This window comes from Carcharhinus amblyrhynchos, chromosome 11 (assembly GCF_965287045.1).
Source record: "Carcharhinus amblyrhynchos chromosome 11, sCarAmb.v2.hapA, whole genome shotgun sequence".
Lineage (NCBI taxonomy): Eukaryota > Metazoa > Chordata > Chondrichthyes > Carcharhiniformes > Carcharhinidae > Carcharhinus > Carcharhinus amblyrhynchos.
The window spans coordinates 5,878,001-5,895,450 of NC_137334.1; the positions used below are offsets into that span (position 1 = coordinate 5,878,001).

Consider the following 17,450-nt stretch of genomic DNA (forward strand, 5'->3'; position numbering starts at 1 on the left):
ATGAAGCCTGATGCAAAATAAATGTTCAATTCATCTGTCATCTTGTTTTTCCATTAGCAGTTCTCCAGATTCAGTTTCTATGGAACGAGTGCTCACTTTGTTAACCTTTTTCTTTTTAAAATATTTATAAAAACCCTCACTATCTGATTGCATTACTGGCTAGCTTTCTCGTGTGCTCTAATTTTTCCTTCCTTATTAACCTTTTAGTCATCCTTTGCTGTTCTTTACATCTGTCCAATCTTCTGTCCTGCTGCCTGCCTTTGCACAATTATATATGCTTTTTCTTAAATTTCGATACTATCTTTAACTTAGTGTCACAAGTAGGCTGACTTAACACTAATGAAGTTACTTTGCAAATCCCTTAGTCACCACACACTGCCACTGTTCAAGGACACTGAGGGAGAATTTAGCACGGCCAAAGGAAATTCACGCAGACAAGTGGAGAATGTGCAGACTCCGCACAGATAGTGACCCAAACTGGGAATCGAACCCATGTCCCTGATGCTGTGAGGCAGCAGTGCAGACCATTGTGCCACCATGCTGCCCACTAGTTAACCATGGGTGTGCAATGGGGTTGGGAAAGCCCAGATGGTTCACGGGGATGAAGGGAAGGAGAGCTGCACAGTATGGTGCTGGAGGCTTTAGTACTGAGTGCAGCTTTACGCTTACAGGAGAACCATAGCCGTAATAACAGTGAGATTTGCCACTGGTGGTGGGGTAGCAAACCTGGCAATCCTCACCAGTCATAAATTGGAGCCCTGGAGCTTGAATACAAGGAGGAAGGTCCTCAGGTCACGAAAAAGCTGGTGTCTCTGAGGAAGGTAAGAGCCAAGAGGGTAGAGTAAGATAGGTGGAGAGAGAAAAGGACATAGGATCATCTCATCTCTCATGAGAACTTCTGAGAACCAGTGTCTCATGATTCACCAGCCACTAAGATGCTGGGACTCACACTCAATGTACTACTCCAATCCCGCGCACTTTAATGTTACACACTAATCTCTTGTGGGACTTTATTGAAAATCCAAACAAACCTTTCCTCAACTCTACTAGTTACATCCTCAAAGAATTCCAGTAGATTTGTCAATCATGATTTCCTTTTTGTAAATCCATGCTGTCTCTATCTGTTTCTACAACTGTTTACCAAGTGTTCTGCTATAAAATCCTCGATAATGGACTTTAGAATTTTCTCCACTATTGACGTCAGACTGACTGGTCTACAATTCCTTATCTTCTCTCTACCTCCCTTTTAAATAATGGGGTTACTATAGTACATTCGAAAGTGATTCATTCTGGCTTCAAGCAATAATTGATGTGTTAACAACAATATACAGACACAAATAATTCACTATCGCACACACCTACTCCCCTCCACCCTGGTTCCAACTGAGGTTCCTGCCCATCCCAGGACACGTGCCTTCACTTCTGATTGGCTCAACTTCCCACATGACCTCTGTATAGAATCACATGACCCAAAGGGGAGGGTCACCCTTTTAAAGGGGTCACGTTACCACATTCCTCCCCCCCACCCCTCAACTCCTGAGTTCACCTGTGAATAAAATCAAAAGGAACATCGTCAGACAGAGGTACATAAGGTACAACAAAACATCAGGAAGACGCAAGAGAAACAGTTCCTTCACAAAGTAAATTGGTCAGGAATCTCCCAGACTCTGGAGGAATGTCTCACCTCGACACTGGGTGAGTAAAGAATCTGAGCAGGCAGATACAAAAGGCAAACTTTTCAATCCGGGCTTGACATCCTCCTACAACCTCCTCAGCTTCAGAAACCGCTGGCTGCATTGGCTCCATGTTAACCACAGGAATCCCTGGATCAGCAACTGGCGAACATGAGTCCACTGCAGGACACGTGTGTTGGTCCCCTGTATCAGGCCCAACTCTCTTCCTCAAATGATCCATGTGTTTTTTTAACATGACGACCTTACACTTCTGCAACGTATCAGACTGCTCCTGTTGTTCGCACCGTTTTGCCAGCCACCCACGTCAGTCCTCCACCAAAACTCTTGGCCAGGACTAAATCATCAACCTGGAAAACTCTTTTCCTTGAGTCATGCTTTTCTTTCTGGGAGGTTTGATTAGCCAAATTTGGAAATATCAAATCTAAACTGTTTTATAGGGGGCATCCCATTAATAATTCAGCTGGCATCACCCCAGTGGTCACATTTGGTGTGGTTTTTATACACCAACAATAAGAAACTTGACAAATGTAAAGGCAGCTGCACATGAACTTGCTTTTTCATCAACGATTTGAAAGTTTGTGCAGATTATTCTGCGAAACCATCAGAAACTGGGTGGTAAGAATGTCGTTTGTCTTAACAAATTTCTGAAATGCTGCCATTGTAAATGCTGTGCCTTTATCTGACACTGAGATCTCTGGGATGCCACGGATGCCAAAAACCTACAGCTACCAGTCGATGGTGGTTGTGGCTGTTGTAGATTTCTTCAGTTGGGTATCCAGCCATTTGGAACGTGCATCCACCAAGATGACATAAATCAGCGGGTGTCCGGAAACCAATCACTTTACCATTCCCAGGTAATGGCGCAGTTCAAAAAGTGAGATAGGAACAGCGAGAGCAGCTGATTGGTGAGTAAGTCCTGGTGGGTGTTTTCAAACCATATTAAATTTTACATCATTGTTTAAAAAAAAGGTCGGGACTTACTTGATTTATTTATTTTTATAAAATGTCTTCTAAAGTTTTAAATGTTTAGTCATGGCAGAAAAGCTCAAAGCCATGCGATGCTCCTCCTACTCTATGTGGGAAGCCGGGCGCACTTCCACTGCCCAGGAGCATGTGCGTGGGAAGTGTGTCTAGCTGCAGTTCCTGGAAGCTCAGGATTCAGAGTCGGAAGGGCAATGGGGTCATAGGAGCATGCGTGAGTGGGAGAGTATCACAGATAACACATTTAGAGCAACTTTAATGTAACACCTGTCACATGACAGAATTCTCCCCAAACATTTCTAAGAGGGAAAACGGGTGAGATTCCCACTGGGATGGTCAATGCGATTCAGTTCACAATTCACCCACACTTTGAACTTTTTTGGAGCCTGGGGTGATTCTCCCTGAATTCTCCCACACTTGGAATCGCTTCATGCAAGAAAATCCAAAGTTCTCAGCAACAACTTGATTTTTCGTTTAAGATTTTCATCCAAACAGTATCACTTGAAAGAATATATTTTAATTTAGTATGAAAGGAAATCAAAATTTCAAAGTAACAAATCAATATTTTTGGACTTTCATAATTAAAGCTGTTTGGAAAATGAGGCATGATGAATTCCAACTAATGACTGCTACAGACATGGATATTTAATATCTCATGTAATGTGGGTCACAGTGTGATTTCCCAGGTGTTTATTTAAAGTTATAAGATTAAGGGCCCGATTTTACCATCAAGTTGCACCTGTTTTCAGGCGTGAAATCTTGGTAAAGTCGGGCATGAGGTGAGTAACACAATCCGCGCCCACCTCCACATCATTCCCCCTTTATCAAAGCCTGAAAATGGACACCATCAGGACTGTGTCTGAAATGGGCGCGACGCCCATTTAAATGTGTTTGAATACATTTAAATTGAATTAATGGGCTGCACGCCCAACTTTACCGGCCCTTCCCCCTTTACCACCGCGTTCACCAATCCTGAATCAGCGCAAAACAGACACGCTCCATTGAAGTCTGATGGGGGCACTCCATCGGGGAGGGTTAGCGAGGGGGCAAGTGTCCATTGGTTCTCTGCTGCTCACGGGTGTCCTTTCGTTGCAGCCATTTTCTTTCTCGGGTTGGTGGCGGCTCTGCGAGTGTGTGGGGGGGGTGCTGTTACTCTGCAGGGTCTCTGGTATCCGATTTGCAACACGGACTCAGCACTGACCTCAGGTCTTGCAATGCTGCTGGGACCTAGTGCACTCAGCTCACTTCCAGCTGAAGGATGTTCACACAGCCTTCGCAAATTACATTGCTGCAGCCTCTCAACTTTACCAGGGGTTGTGATGGTGGGGAGCGTGCGGCTGGGGGAATCGGGGGGGGCTGTGATTGTGGGGAGCGGCTGGGGGAATCGGGGGGGCTGTGATTGTGGGGAGTGTGTGGGGGAATTGGGGGGGGCTGTGATTGTGGGGAGTGTGTGGGGGAATCGGGGGGGGGGTTGTGATTGTGGGGAGGGTGTGGGGGAATCGGGGGGGGCTGTGATTGTGGGGAGGGTGTGGGGGAATGGGGGGGTGCTGTGATTGTGGGGAGCGTGTGGGGGAATCGGGGGGGCTGTGATTGTGGGGAGCGTGTGGGGGAATCAGGGGGGGCTGTGATTGTGGGGAGCGTGTGGGGGAATGGGGGGGGGCTGTGATTGTGGGGAGCGTGTGGGGGAATCGGGGGGGCTGTGATTGTGGGGAGCGTGTGGGGGAATCGGGGGGGGCTGTGATTGTGGGGAGCGTGTGGGGGAATGGGGGGGGGCTGTGATTGTGGGGAGCGTGTGGGGGAATCGGGGGGGGGGCTGTGATTGTGGGGAGCGTGTGGGGGAATCGGGGGGGTTGTGATTGTGGGGAGGGTGTGGGGGAATCGGGGGGGTTGTGATTGTGGGGAGGGTGTGGGGGAATCGGGGGGGGTTGTGATTGTGGGGAGCGTGTGGCTGGGGGAATCGGGGGGGGCTGTGATTGTGGGGAGGGTGTGGGGGAATCGGGGGGGGGTTGTGATTGTGGGGAGGGTGTGGGGGAATCGGGGGGGGTTGTGATTGTGGGGAGGGTGTGGGGGAATTGGGGGGGGGGTTGTGATTGTGGGGAGGGTGTGGGGGAATTGGGGGGGGGGTTGTGATTGTGGGGAGGGTGTGGGGGAATCGGGGGGGGTTGTGATTGTGGGGAGGGTGTGGGGGAATCGGGGGGGGTTGTGATTGTGGGGAGTGTGTCGCTGGGGGAATCGGGGGGGGTTGTGATTGTGGGGAGTGTGTCGCTGGGGGAATCGGGGGGGGTTGTGATTGTGGGGAGCGTGTGGGGGAATCGGGGGGGGGTTGTGATTGTGGGGAGCGTGTGGGGGAATCGGGGGGGGGTTGTGATTGTGGGGAGCGTGTGGGGGAATCGGGGGGGGGTTGTGATTGTGGGGAGCGTGTGGTTGGGTGAATTTGGGGGGGTTGTGATTGTGGGGAGCGTGTGGTTGGGTGAATTTGGGGGGGTTGTGATTGTGGGGAGCGTGTGGTTGGGTGAATTTGGGGTATGGACAGTTGATGTGCTCGGGGCAAGCAGTGTCCCTTAACCTCTATGTGTGTTCCTCTCCATCTCTGCCCCCATCCCACTCACCCCACCCTCCCCATCACCTCCTCCATTTGCAATGGCTTTTGCGATGTAACCAATCAATCTGCTGTTCTTTTGGTTGCTGCTGGAGCTGAGGAAGAGGAGCCAGAGGAGGAATTGGGGGCACAGGAGGCTCGGGCCTTACCACTTGCAGGAATAGAGGGAGACGACTACCAGAGCCAGGAAGATGGCCGCCATTCACCTGGCGGAGGTGGGGTGGGCACAGGAGAAGGGGGGAGCAGAGACCCCGGCAGTTCTGTGCACAAGTGTCATTTGAGCAGATGTTGGACACTGTGTGCCACTGACATCGCCCACTCCAAAAAGAGACAGTGCAACACTTGTGAAAGCTGTACAGGACCTGGCACCTAGAGGCAGGGTGGGCTGGGTGGGCACTCTGAACCTTTCTGTAACTGGGTCCTTCTGGATCCCTAGCGGAAATATCTGTGGTGTCTCCCAGTCAGCTGTGCACAGCTGTGTCAAGCAGGTCACAGACGCCCTGTATGCCCAAGCTGGGCAGTACATCAAATTTCACCTGGACCAGGTCCATTAGGAAGCCTGGGCTACAGGGACGCTTGACGTACAAGGGGGCACCCACGTCACCCTCCAGGCCCCCCTACATTCCCTCAGGTGTGGCCCGCTGTGACTCAGAGCTGGCAAAAGTAAACTGGCAAATTAGGTTAAGGCAGAGGTCATTGAGATGCTTTGGCAGAACCTTAAGGGGATATTTCAGAATGAACAGAATAAATACATTCCAATGAGAAAGAAAAATTCCAAGGGGAGGACTCAGTCATTAAATACAAACGTTAAAGATAGGATCAAACTCAATGAGAAAAGCAGGAAGATTGGGGGCAGGTCAGAAAGTTGGACAGAATATTAAAAAAACAAATAAATGACTAAAGATTGATAAGGAGAGAAAATTAAGAGCATGAGAGAAAGATAGCTAGAAATATAAAGACAGGCAGTAAGCATTTTGACAGATATTTAAAAACAGAGTTAACAGAGTGTTGGCCCTTTAGGAAGTGAGTCTGGGGATGTGATTATGGAAGTTAAGGAGGCAGCAGATGCACTGAAGCGATATTTTGCTTCTTCATTATAGAGGATAGAGAAATAGCTGTAAATCACAGGCTGGGAGGGAGGAAGGGCTGAAGAAAATTACAATAAGCAGGGAAGTGGTACTTAGCGACCAATTGAAAATACAAGTTGACAAGTCCTCAGGTCCTGAGATCTTCACCCTCAGCCCTAGGGTTATAAAAGAAGTGGTTAGTGAGAGAGTTGATGCATTGGTTTTAATTTTCCAAAATTCACTCAGTTTGGGGGATGGTTTTATTAGATTGGAAAATAATCTACAAGCCAGTTACAGAGTCATACAGCATGGAAACAGGCCCTTCGGCCCAACTGGTACATGATGCCCTCCCAGCTAGTCCCAGTTGCCCACATTTGGCCCATATCCCTCTAATCCTTTCCTGTCCATGTACTTATCCAAATGCTTTCGAAATGTTGCTATTGAACCTGCCTCAACCACTTCCTCTGCCAGCTCATTCCATACATGCACCACCCTCTGTGTGAAGAAATCGCCCTTCATGTCAGTGATTTTGACCACAACACCTCCCCTCTCAGGCCCTACCCTAAACTTTTCCCTCGGATGGTGATGGCTAACACGAGGGGACATAGCTTTAAATTAAGGGGTGGTAATTATAGGACGGATTTCAGGGGTAGGTTCTTTACTCAGAGGGTAGTAAGGGCGTGGAATGCCCTGCCTGCAGCAGTTGTGGACTCGCCAACTTTAAGGGTGTTCAAATGGTCAGTGGATAGGCATATGGATAACATTGTAATAGTTTAGGTTAGAGGGTCATTAGATTGGTTCCACTGGTCGGCGCAACATTGAGGGCCGAAGGGCCTGTACTGCGCTGTAATGTTCTATGTTCTAAGCTTTCAAACCCCCTCTCTCAATCTCCTCTCTACAGCTTTAAGCTGCCCTTTGATCAAGTTCCTGGACACCAGCCTCTTTAAGTGGCTTTCTGTCAATATCCAGCAAGTGCATCTGAGATTTTACTACTTTCTATCAATGCAAATTGTTATTGGTACCTGGCTGTAATTTCTTTCCTGCCGGTGGTGGGCTCTCTGTGCTGTGATCCCAGTGAGAGACTCAACCCTAGAAAATGGGGTAGAACAGTACAGTAATGCCTGAACCAGCCTCGGGTAATCCACCCCGACAAGATCCAGCCTTGGGTAATCCTCGGGTAATCCTCGGGTAATCCACCCCGACAAGATCCAGCCTTGGGTAATCCTCGGGTAATCCACCCCGACAAGATCCAGCCTTGGGTAATCCTCGGGTAATCCACCCCGACAAGATCCAGCCTTGGGTAATCCTCGGGTAATCCACCCCGACAAGATCCAGCCTTGGGTAATCCTTGGGTAATCCACCCCAAGATCTAACTGGCATCATATCAGTGCGCTCCGGAACATACATTGTCAAAGCAAGATCAGCACAGTGGGTCAAAATAGCAGAATGAAAAGTGAATTAAGACTAAAGCTGAGGCTTTATAAGGCCCTGGTCAGACTATATTTGGAATATGGTGAGCAGCTTTGGGCCTGGTATCTAAGGAAGGATGTGCTGGCCTCAGAGAGGGTCCAGGAGGTTCACAACACTGATCCCAGGGGGGGAATGATGTGAGAAGTGTTTGAGGATTCTGGATCTGTATTCAATGGAGTTTAGAAGGATTAGGGGGGGGAATCTCACTGAAACTTACACGCCTGGATAGACTGGAGAGGCGGCCATTAGTAGGAGAGGCGGGCCTAGATCAGGGGGCGGGGCGGGGCGGGGGCGGGGCGAGGACTGGGGGCGGGGCCTGTGGGGGTGCGCACCAAGAGAAGCGCAGGCGTTCTCACAGGCGGGCAGTGATTGAGGGGCGGGGCTGTGCTCTGTGGGCGGGGCTGTGCTCTGTGGGCGGTGCTCCGGGGTGTGGGCGTGACTCTGCTCTGTGGACGGTGCTCCGGGGTGTGGGCGGGGCTGTGCTCTGTGGGCGGGGCTCCGGGGTGTGGGCGGGGCTGTGCTCTGTGGACGTTGTTCCGGGGTGTGGGCGGGGCTGTGCTCTGTGGGCGGGGCTCCGGGGTGTGGGCGGGGCTGTGCTCTGTGGGCGGGGCTGTGCCGCTCCACCCGGTGATGAGTGTGTGTGAGCGGCCATGGCGGTGGTGCCGGTGTTGCAGCGCTATGTGGCGGCCATGGTGCTGAGTGGGGCGGGAGACGCGCTCGGTTACCGGAACGGCGACTGGGAATTCTGTACCAGCGGAGAGACGATCCACCGGGAGCTCCGGGAGCTGGGCGGCCTCAGCAAGCTGTCTGTGTCCGGCTGGAGGGTCAGCGATGATACGGTCATGCACCTGGCAACGGCCCAGGCCCTGGTGAGCCGCTCAGGCCGCAGGGGAGGGCCCTGCCCCGGCCCCGGCTCCGGCTCCGGCTCCGAGCACCCCATGGAGCAGCTGTACAGCAAACTGGCCCAGGAATATCGACTCAGCATGCAGGATATGTCCGGCAGAGCAGCAGGTACACCGCACCCTGACAGTATAACTACCATCCCAGAGAGAGCTGGGTACACCGCACCCTGACAGTATAACTACCATCCCGGAGAGAGCTGGGTACACCGCACCCTGACAGTATAACTACCATCCCGGAGAGAGCTGGGTACACCGCACCCTGACAGTATAACTACCATCCCGGAGAGAGCTGGGTACACCGCACCCTGACAGTATAACTACCATCCCGGAGAGAGCTGGGTACACCGCACCCTGACAGTATAACTACAATCCCGGAGAGAGCTGGGTACACCGCACCCTGACAGTATAACTACCATCCCGGAGAGAGCTGGGTACACCGCACCCTGACAGTATAACTACCATCCCGGAGAGAGCTGGGTACACCGCACCCTGACAGTATAACTACCATCCCGGAGAGAGCTGGGTACACCGCACCCTGACAGTATAACTACCATCCCGGAGAGAGCTGGGTACACCGCACCCTGACAGTATAACTACCATCCCGGAGAGAGCTGGGTACACCGCACCCTGACAGTATAACTACCATCCCGGAGAGAGCTGGGTACACCGCACCCTGACAGTATAACTACCATCCCGGAGAGAGCTGGGTACACCGCACCCTGACAGTATAACTACCATCCCGGAGAGAGCTGGGTACACCGCACCCTGACAGTATAACTACCATCCCGGAGAGAGCTGGGTACACCGCACCCTGACAGTATAACTACCATCCCGGAGAGAGCTGGGTACACCGCACCCTGACAGTATAACTACCATCCCGGAGAGAGCTGGGTACACCGCACCCTGACAGTATAACTACCATCCCGGAGAGAGCTGGGTACACCGCACCCTGACAGTATAACTACCATCCCGGAGAGAGCTGGGTACACGCACCTCCCTGATAACTGCAGACTTGTCCAGTGGAAGGATATAAAACCCAACCCTTGGATTGGAACTATAATTCATAAAGTCAGTCTGAACCAGCTGCTCTGCTTCTGGGATTGGAACGTATTTGGGAGATGATGAGAGCAAGGTTTTTATCTGACGTGTGTTAGGGTATATGGTCTCTGTTTGTTAATGCTGCTTATTATAAGATGATGAGAGGGATTGATAGAATGGACGTTCAGAGACTATTTCCTCAGGTGGATGTCGCTGTTACTGGGGGGTATAACTATAAGGTTCATGGTGGGAGATATAGGAGGGATGTCCAAGGTAGATTCTTTACTCAGAGAGTGGGTGGGGTGTGGAATGCACTGCCTGCTGTGATAGTGGAGTTGGACACTTTAGGAACTTTCAAGCGGTTATTGGATAGGCACATGGAGCACACCGGAATGATAGGGAGTGGGATAGCTTGATCTTGGGTTTGGACATAGCTCGGCACAACATTGAGGGCTGAAGGGCCTGTACTGTGCTGTAATGTTCTATATTGCTTTTCTCAGTGGTTAATACGCAATGTGTTCTCTTTTGGCCAGGTGCAACTTGTGTAAATTCTATCAGGTTACTGAAACCAGATGTCGTTGGAGGGTGGAAGATCCAGTTCAATCACAAAGGGGGTGGATGTGGTGCTGCAATGCGGGCCATGTGTATCGGACTGCGATTTCCCCATCCCGATGAATTAGACAAGCTGATTGAAGTGGCTGTTGAAAGTGGTCGGATGAGTCACCACCACCCCACAGGCTACCTGGGCTCGCTGGCTGCAGCACTGTTTACAGTGTACGCTCTGAATGACAAACCTGTAACGAGCTGGGGAGCGGGCCTGATGGAGGTGTTGGAGAAAGCAAAGAGCTATGTGAAAAGTGCTGGGCATGACGTTGAAGATAATCTGGCTCAGTGGTGTGTGCCAAATCTTGTTCATTTATAATTTTTCCATTTCTTTGTGAGTCTCTAAGCTGACGTATGAACGGTTTTTCCTCGTGTTACACTCCTGCTGGCTGCACATCTGTGGAGTGATTGGGTTTGCCTGATAGATGGAGGCCCTGTGTGCAACAACCAGTGTCATTGGGTAAAGGGGTCAAACTCACTATGTAAGGACGAGGTGCCACATTTTCATAGGTGATGTCCACTGCGAGAACGGTTTAGCTAAGGTTTTGTCTCCTGACTTGACTACAGAAAGAGGCTGTTAATGCAGTGCCATACCAAGGGAGTGCTGCACTGTTGGAGGTGCAGCCTTTTCCATAAAACATTAAATTGAAATTCCCTCTACTCTTTGTTGAGTGAATCTAAAATATCTGCTATTCTCCTCCGATCAGCTGTTTTTAAATTGTCAGGGTGGATGGGAAGCAGCTGTTCCCCTTAGGTGAAGGGTCAGTCATGTTTGGAATGGGTTAACGGTCACTTCCTACTTTAGTCCTAAATTGGATGTTAATTATTTAATAGAAGTCACTGGGATATATAAAGAGGTTACAGGTGGTACTGGGTGTTGGGGTGTCTACGAATGGTTGTAAAAGAGAATAAAGTGAGTTTGTGAAGAAGCAGGACTTGCATCATCTTTTATTACTGAACTGCAACCGAGAGGCTGAACAAGTTACAAGGGGTCACAAGTTCAAGGTGAGGGGCAGGAGGTTTAGGAGGGGATGTGAGGAAAAACCTTTTTATCCAGAGGGCGGTGAGGGTCTGGAATGTGCTGCCTGGGAGGGTGGTGGAGGCGGGTTAGGCCTCAGATCCTTTAAAAGGTACCTGGATGAGCACTTAGCAAGTCATAACATTCATGGGCCAAGTGCTGGGACATGGGATTAGGTGGGAGGTCAGGTGATTCACACATACAGAATCGATGGGCCGAAGGGTCTCTTGTGCACTGTACGATTCTCTGATTTCCTGTGTCGCAGTAGTGCAGCATTTTGTTTTACGGCCAATGCAATATTTTTGTTTTGGAATTGTGAAAGATTTTTTTAATAAGTGGGAGCCCAAATAACTCCTCCAGAATATTGAAGAACTCATCCACTTTTCATTTGATTTCAGGTCCTACTTTGAAAACCACTGGAAGACGTACCTTCAGGCCAGAGGAATTCTGGACGGGGTATCGAAAGTCACTTTCCCTGAGCAATACGATGTGATTGAACGTGACAAATTCTACACCTCTATCAGTTACTCAGGCTGGGGTGGGTCCAGTGGGCACGATGCCCCCATGATCGCTTACGATGCCATCCTGGGGGCAGGCAGGTCCTGGGAAGAGCTCTGTAACAGAGCAGTGTTTCATGGTGGTGATAGTGATTCTACCGGTGCCATAGCTGCAGCTTGGTGGGGGGCAATGTATGGGTTTGATGGGGTTCCCAAATCCAACTACGAAGATCTGGAGTATCGGAGCAGGTTGGAATCACTGGCCAAGAAATTGTACAATTTAAGCCATCCAGATTCTTGCCCTTCAAAAGAAGAATTGCGACATTGAGTAAAGCTCTTTTTGCATTATTAACCCTGACTGGAATATGCCTGAAATATGGCCTCTTCAAAGTCCAAAGATTATAATTCCATTCTAGGTTTTCCTACAAGTTCTGTTTTATTCTGGCTAGGTTTTCCTCTCGGCCTACTGATGTTAGCTCTCCTCCAATTCACAAGTTCTACTTTAGATTGTTCCGTGCTTTTCTCCATTTCTAATCTAAACTTGTATACAATGATCACTCTTACCTAATATTCCCCTGCAGAAATTTGGTCCTGGTACCAATGCCTTTTTTCTAGTTGGGCTGATCAAGGAAGTCCTCATAGAATTGCTACAGTGCAGAAGGAGGCCATTTAGCCCGTCAAACCAGCACTGACAAAAATCCCACCCAATCCGTAAGCCCACGTATTCACACTACTCATCGTCTAAGACAGCGAGCTCCAAACTCTGATCCGGTTGTGGCCTGCTGCAGGCCAGATGTGGCCCGTGGACCGTAGTTTGGAGACTTCTGGTCTAAGGGGCAATTTAGCATGGCCAATCAACCTAGCCCGCACACCTCTTTGGACTGAGGGGGAAAACCGGAACACCTGGAGAAAACCTACACAGACATGGGGAGAACATGCAAAAACTACACAATTAGTGACCCAAGGCGGGCATCAAACCCTGGTCCCTGGTGCTGTGAGGTAGCAGTGCCAACTACTGTGGTACCCAAGATATCTGCTCCAAGCTGAAGCGCACACTCACGATATAGCCTGCTGGCTGCACTGCGGTATAAGTGCCATATGCTAATCGATTAAGCCACTGGAGCACAGTTCTCCAGAGCATACTTCAGAAAATCCTCCCGCTCACTATTCTTTGCTCTAACATTATTTCAGTCAATATCTGAATAATTAGAAGTTCCTCAGTCTTTTGGTCTTGCAAATCTCTGTGATGTGTGCAGTTTTGTACCTCACTTCCTTACGTTGATGCTCACTGCACTTTGCTGTTGTGCCCCCAAACTACTTCGTCCATCACCTTGGGGTTTTCTGGGCAAGCAAACGTATTTACTAATGTCCTTGTTAGAGAATAATGTCTGCTAGCTTGACCAGATCGACAGAGACGCCAGACTCTCAGCAATGTAACTGACTCTTAACTACCCTCTGGAATGGCCTAGCAAGCCACTCAGTGCCTTGGGTCTGGCATGAGTGCCCACAGCCCACCCCCATCCCCACCCCACCCCACCCCACCCCACCCCAGCCAGAGTCCTTTGTACAGAACATGACTTCATCCAGGGGTAAAGTTTTCCCCCTAATCCTGTTGATTTTAATTTTGCCAAGCGTGCTTGGTGAAATGTAGTCTGATGTCCAGGGCAGTCACTCTCACCTCACTCTGGAAGTCGGCTCTTTGGATCAAGCCAGTAATGAGTCAGGAGCAGTGTGACCCTGGCAGAACCTGAACTGAGATACAGCGAGTAGATTACTGCTGAGTAAGTGCCGCTTGATATCAGTTAGAGTGGAAGCAATGGCGAGATTATTAATCCAGAAACTCAGCTCACATCCTGGAGACCTGAGTTCGAAACCCACCATGGGAAATGGTGAAATTTGTTTTTTTTAATTTAAAAAATCTGGAATTAAGAATCTATTGATGACCATGAAACTATTGTCGATTGTCAGAAAAACCCATTTGGTTCACTAATGTCCTTTAGGGATGGAAATCTGCTGTCCTTACCTGGTCTGGCCTATGTATGAGTCCAGAGCCACAGCAATGTGGTTGATTCCCAACTTGCTTCAGGCAACTAGGGATGGGCAGTAAATGCTGGCCAGCCAGCGATGCCCATGCCCCACAGATGAATTAAAAGATAACTTGTCAACAACACCTTCCACTACTTTGCTGATGATTAAGAGTAAACTAATGGGGCAGTAGTTGCCCTGGCTGGATTTGTCCAGCTTTGTGTGGATAGGATGTACATTTTCTACTTTGTACCATAGCTGTGGTGGAGCAGCTTGGCTATGGACACAGCTACTTCTGGAGCACAAGTCTAATATTTCTAGAATGTGCTCCATGATGTGGAGTGAATCGAATTGGCTAAAGATTGACATCTGTAATGCTGGGGGCCTCAGCAGGAGACCAAGATGGAGCATTCACACCGCACTTAGCCCAGCATTGTATGTGTTGGGTTTCCCATCATTGAGGATGTGTTTACTAAATGGAACAATTAGATGTTTAATTGTCCACCACCATTCACACCTGGATGTAGCAGGACAGCAGAACTTTGGTTTGATCTGTTGGTTGTGGGACAATTAGGCTCACAAACTGGTCCCATACGTACAAATTAGGAGCAGGACTAGGCCACTCAGCCCCTAATTCCTGCCTACTCCTGATAACCTTTCACCCCCATGCCCCTCAGGAATCTATCCACCTCTGCCTTAAAATTATTCAAAGACTCTGCTTCCACCGCCTTTTCAGGAAGAGAGTTCCAAAGATTCAGTGACCCTCTGACAGAGGGAATTCTGTCCTCCCCACCCCAAGTTTTAGATTCTCCCACAAGATGAAACGTTCTATCATTGTCAAACCCCCTCAGGATCTTGTATGCTGTATCTTGTTGTATCTGTGTTATTGCTTTACCAATTCCAGCTCATTTTTAGGAGTGCCTGGTGCTGCTGCTGGCATTGCGCTCCATCACTGTACCAGGACTGATAATGGTAATGAGTGTCAGTGAAGGAAGTGCATTTGTAAGTTAGGGGTGTGTGTCATGGGGAGTAAGTGTCTGATTTGAGGTGATGGTTTTCAGCTGTCTGCAATCTCTCTGTTTGCAGGGTCATGTTTTGGGCATTGCTGTGGATGTAGACTCAGCTATAAACAGCTTTGAACAGAACGTTCTTCTCTTACTACTAAATCATAAAAGCAAACAGTTTATGCTGAACTTTTATTAATCACTGGTTAGCACCCACTAAAATATTGTGTTCAAATCTGGACACCAGGGAAGGAAAAGCATTCTAGAGGGTGCAGCGATTTACTCAAATATTGCCAAGTGTCAGATGCTTTCAGTGCCAGGGAAACTGGGATTAACGCTAATCGCATAGAATACGGCACTGACTATTTCCAATTTCCTGCAGCCTCATTCCTATTTGAATCATGCAACCTTTCGAACAAATTTAGGAATGAGATGGACAACAAAACCTAAGCTTGAATCTGCAATAACTTCACTAAATAAATGCCAATGTTGTTCAATTTTTTCCATTAAAAGCTTTGTCATGCAGTGCATTGAGTTTTTGAGTGTTATTTTTAAGGTTTTTCTAGTGAATATGGAGTCTGAATCTAATCGTTCACTTCCTTCTGTTTTTTTTTAAATCACTGTTTTTCCCATAAAAATAAGAGAAAATTAAAACTGGAACGTTTTCAAGCAATGCTGTCTGGAGAGGTTAGCCGTCATTCATGATCCAGTTTGGGCAGCGCGGTGGCACAGTGGTTAGCACTGCCGTCTCACAGTGCCAGGGACCCAGGTTCGATTCATGGCTTGGGTGGCTGCCTGTGTGGAGTCTGCTCATTCTTTCCATGTCTGAGTGGGTTTCCTCTGGGTGTTCCAATTTTTTTCTCTGTCCAAAAGATGTGAGGGTTAGATGGATTGGCCATGCTAAATTGTCCTTAGTGTCAAGGGGACTAGCTAGGGTAAATGCATTGGGGGGTGATTATCTACTGGGCACCAGAGCCTTTGTCTCTAGTTCTTTGATGATGTGTCTTCTTCCACCCAGTCCATTCACCATCTGAATGACTTGACCAGTATCTGTCGCTTGACTTTAGTTAGATTGTAATTCTCGGCGCAAATGATCTTTTTGGAGGTTGCCTGAACAATAGAGAAAATGGAATGTCCGTGTGGAGACGAAAAATAATAAACCAAAGAATACACAGGGGTGGAGAAGGACCAAAAGTGAACCATCAGATGGTGGCACCCTTTTTTAAAACTATTCCAAATATGTGTCACGTGCTCAGTCCTTTTTGGACCAGTGTGGTGAACCTTTACTTAAAATGGTACATATCCCCTGGGAAAGTTTGGGACAGTGCAGATGAGATTTTATTCTTGCTGTATCTGAATCAGGGGTGTTTGCTTCGTGAAGAAGCAACTTTAGATTTATTTTTCATTGATGGGCCATGTGGATATCATCAGCAAGGTCAACATCTCTTGCCCAAATTTTCTAGTTCCCTGGACACTATTTCTGGTGAATCCTTTTAAAAAGTTCTTTCAAGTGAAGTGTTATTGATTTTTTTTCCTTCACATTAGTGGCGATCAGTTTGGTGTATTTAAAAATTTATTCCTTTATACACTTAGTTTATTTTTTATCTCCAAATGCTTAATTCTTCTTTCAAGGAAAGTGTTCATTCAACAAAGTTCTTTTCCCTTTAGTTTACTGTTAGATGGGAGTGACAGACAGCCTATACTGATATCATAGAGTCCCACAGTGCAGAAAGAGGCCCTTCGGCCCATCGAGTCTGCACCGAGCACAATCCCACTCAGGCCCTACCCCCATATATTATACCCACTAACCTACATGTCCCCAGACACTAAGGGACAACTTCTTAGCACAGCCAATCAACCTAACCCACACATCTTTGGGCTGTGGGAGGAAACTGGAACACCCGGAGGAAACCCACACAGACACAAGGAGAATGTGCAAGCTCCACACAGATAGTGACCCGAGCTGGGAATCAAACCCAGGACCCTGGAGCTGTGAAGCAGCAGTGCTAACCACTGTGCTACCATGCCACCCTAACCACATCTTACCACCTGTCTGTAAGCAACGTAGAACATAGGAATTAGGAGCAGAAGTAGGCAAATTCAGCCCTTTGAACCTGCTCTGCCTTTCAATCAGATCATGGCTGATCTCTACCCAGCCTCAAACCCACCTCCTCACCTGTTCCCCATATCCCTTTAACTTTTTTTATCAGAGATATTTCCAACGCCTTGAAACCATTCAGCGGTTCAGGCTCCACCGCGCTCTGGGGCAGCGAGTTTCACCATCCTCTGTGAGAAGTAGCCCCTCTTCATCTCAGTTTTAAATCTATCGTCTCTCAACCCATACCTGTAACCTCTTGTTCAGGATTCCCCCATAAGAGGAAGCATTTGGTCTACATTTACTTTATCAATCCCTTTTTAAATTTTATATACTTCGATCAGGTCCCCTTTCATCCTTCTAAACTCCAGCGAGTACAAGCCCAAACTCTCCGCATACGTCAACCCTTTGATTCCCCGGCATCAATCTGGTGTTTTGAATTTATTGTTAAAAGAAT

The 17,450-nt window shown here is 48.5% G+C and overlaps 1 protein-coding gene across 1 annotated transcript; it reads left to right on the top strand.

Annotated features, from left to right (window-relative positions):
• Positions 1-8,429: 8,429 nt before the first annotated feature.
• adprh (ADP-ribosylarginine hydrolase) lies at positions 8,430-15,426 on the top strand. Its single transcript, XM_080198493.1, has 3 exons — positions 8,430-8,822; positions 10,285-10,645; positions 11,771-15,426. The coding sequence occupies exons 1-3, from the start codon at positions 8,462-8,464 to the stop codon at positions 12,195-12,197; spliced, it is 1,149 nt and encodes a 382-aa protein (XP_080054619.1). The 5' UTR covers positions 8,430-8,461; the 3' UTR covers positions 12,198-15,426.
• The last annotated feature ends 2,024 nt before the right edge of the window (positions 15,427-17,450 follow it).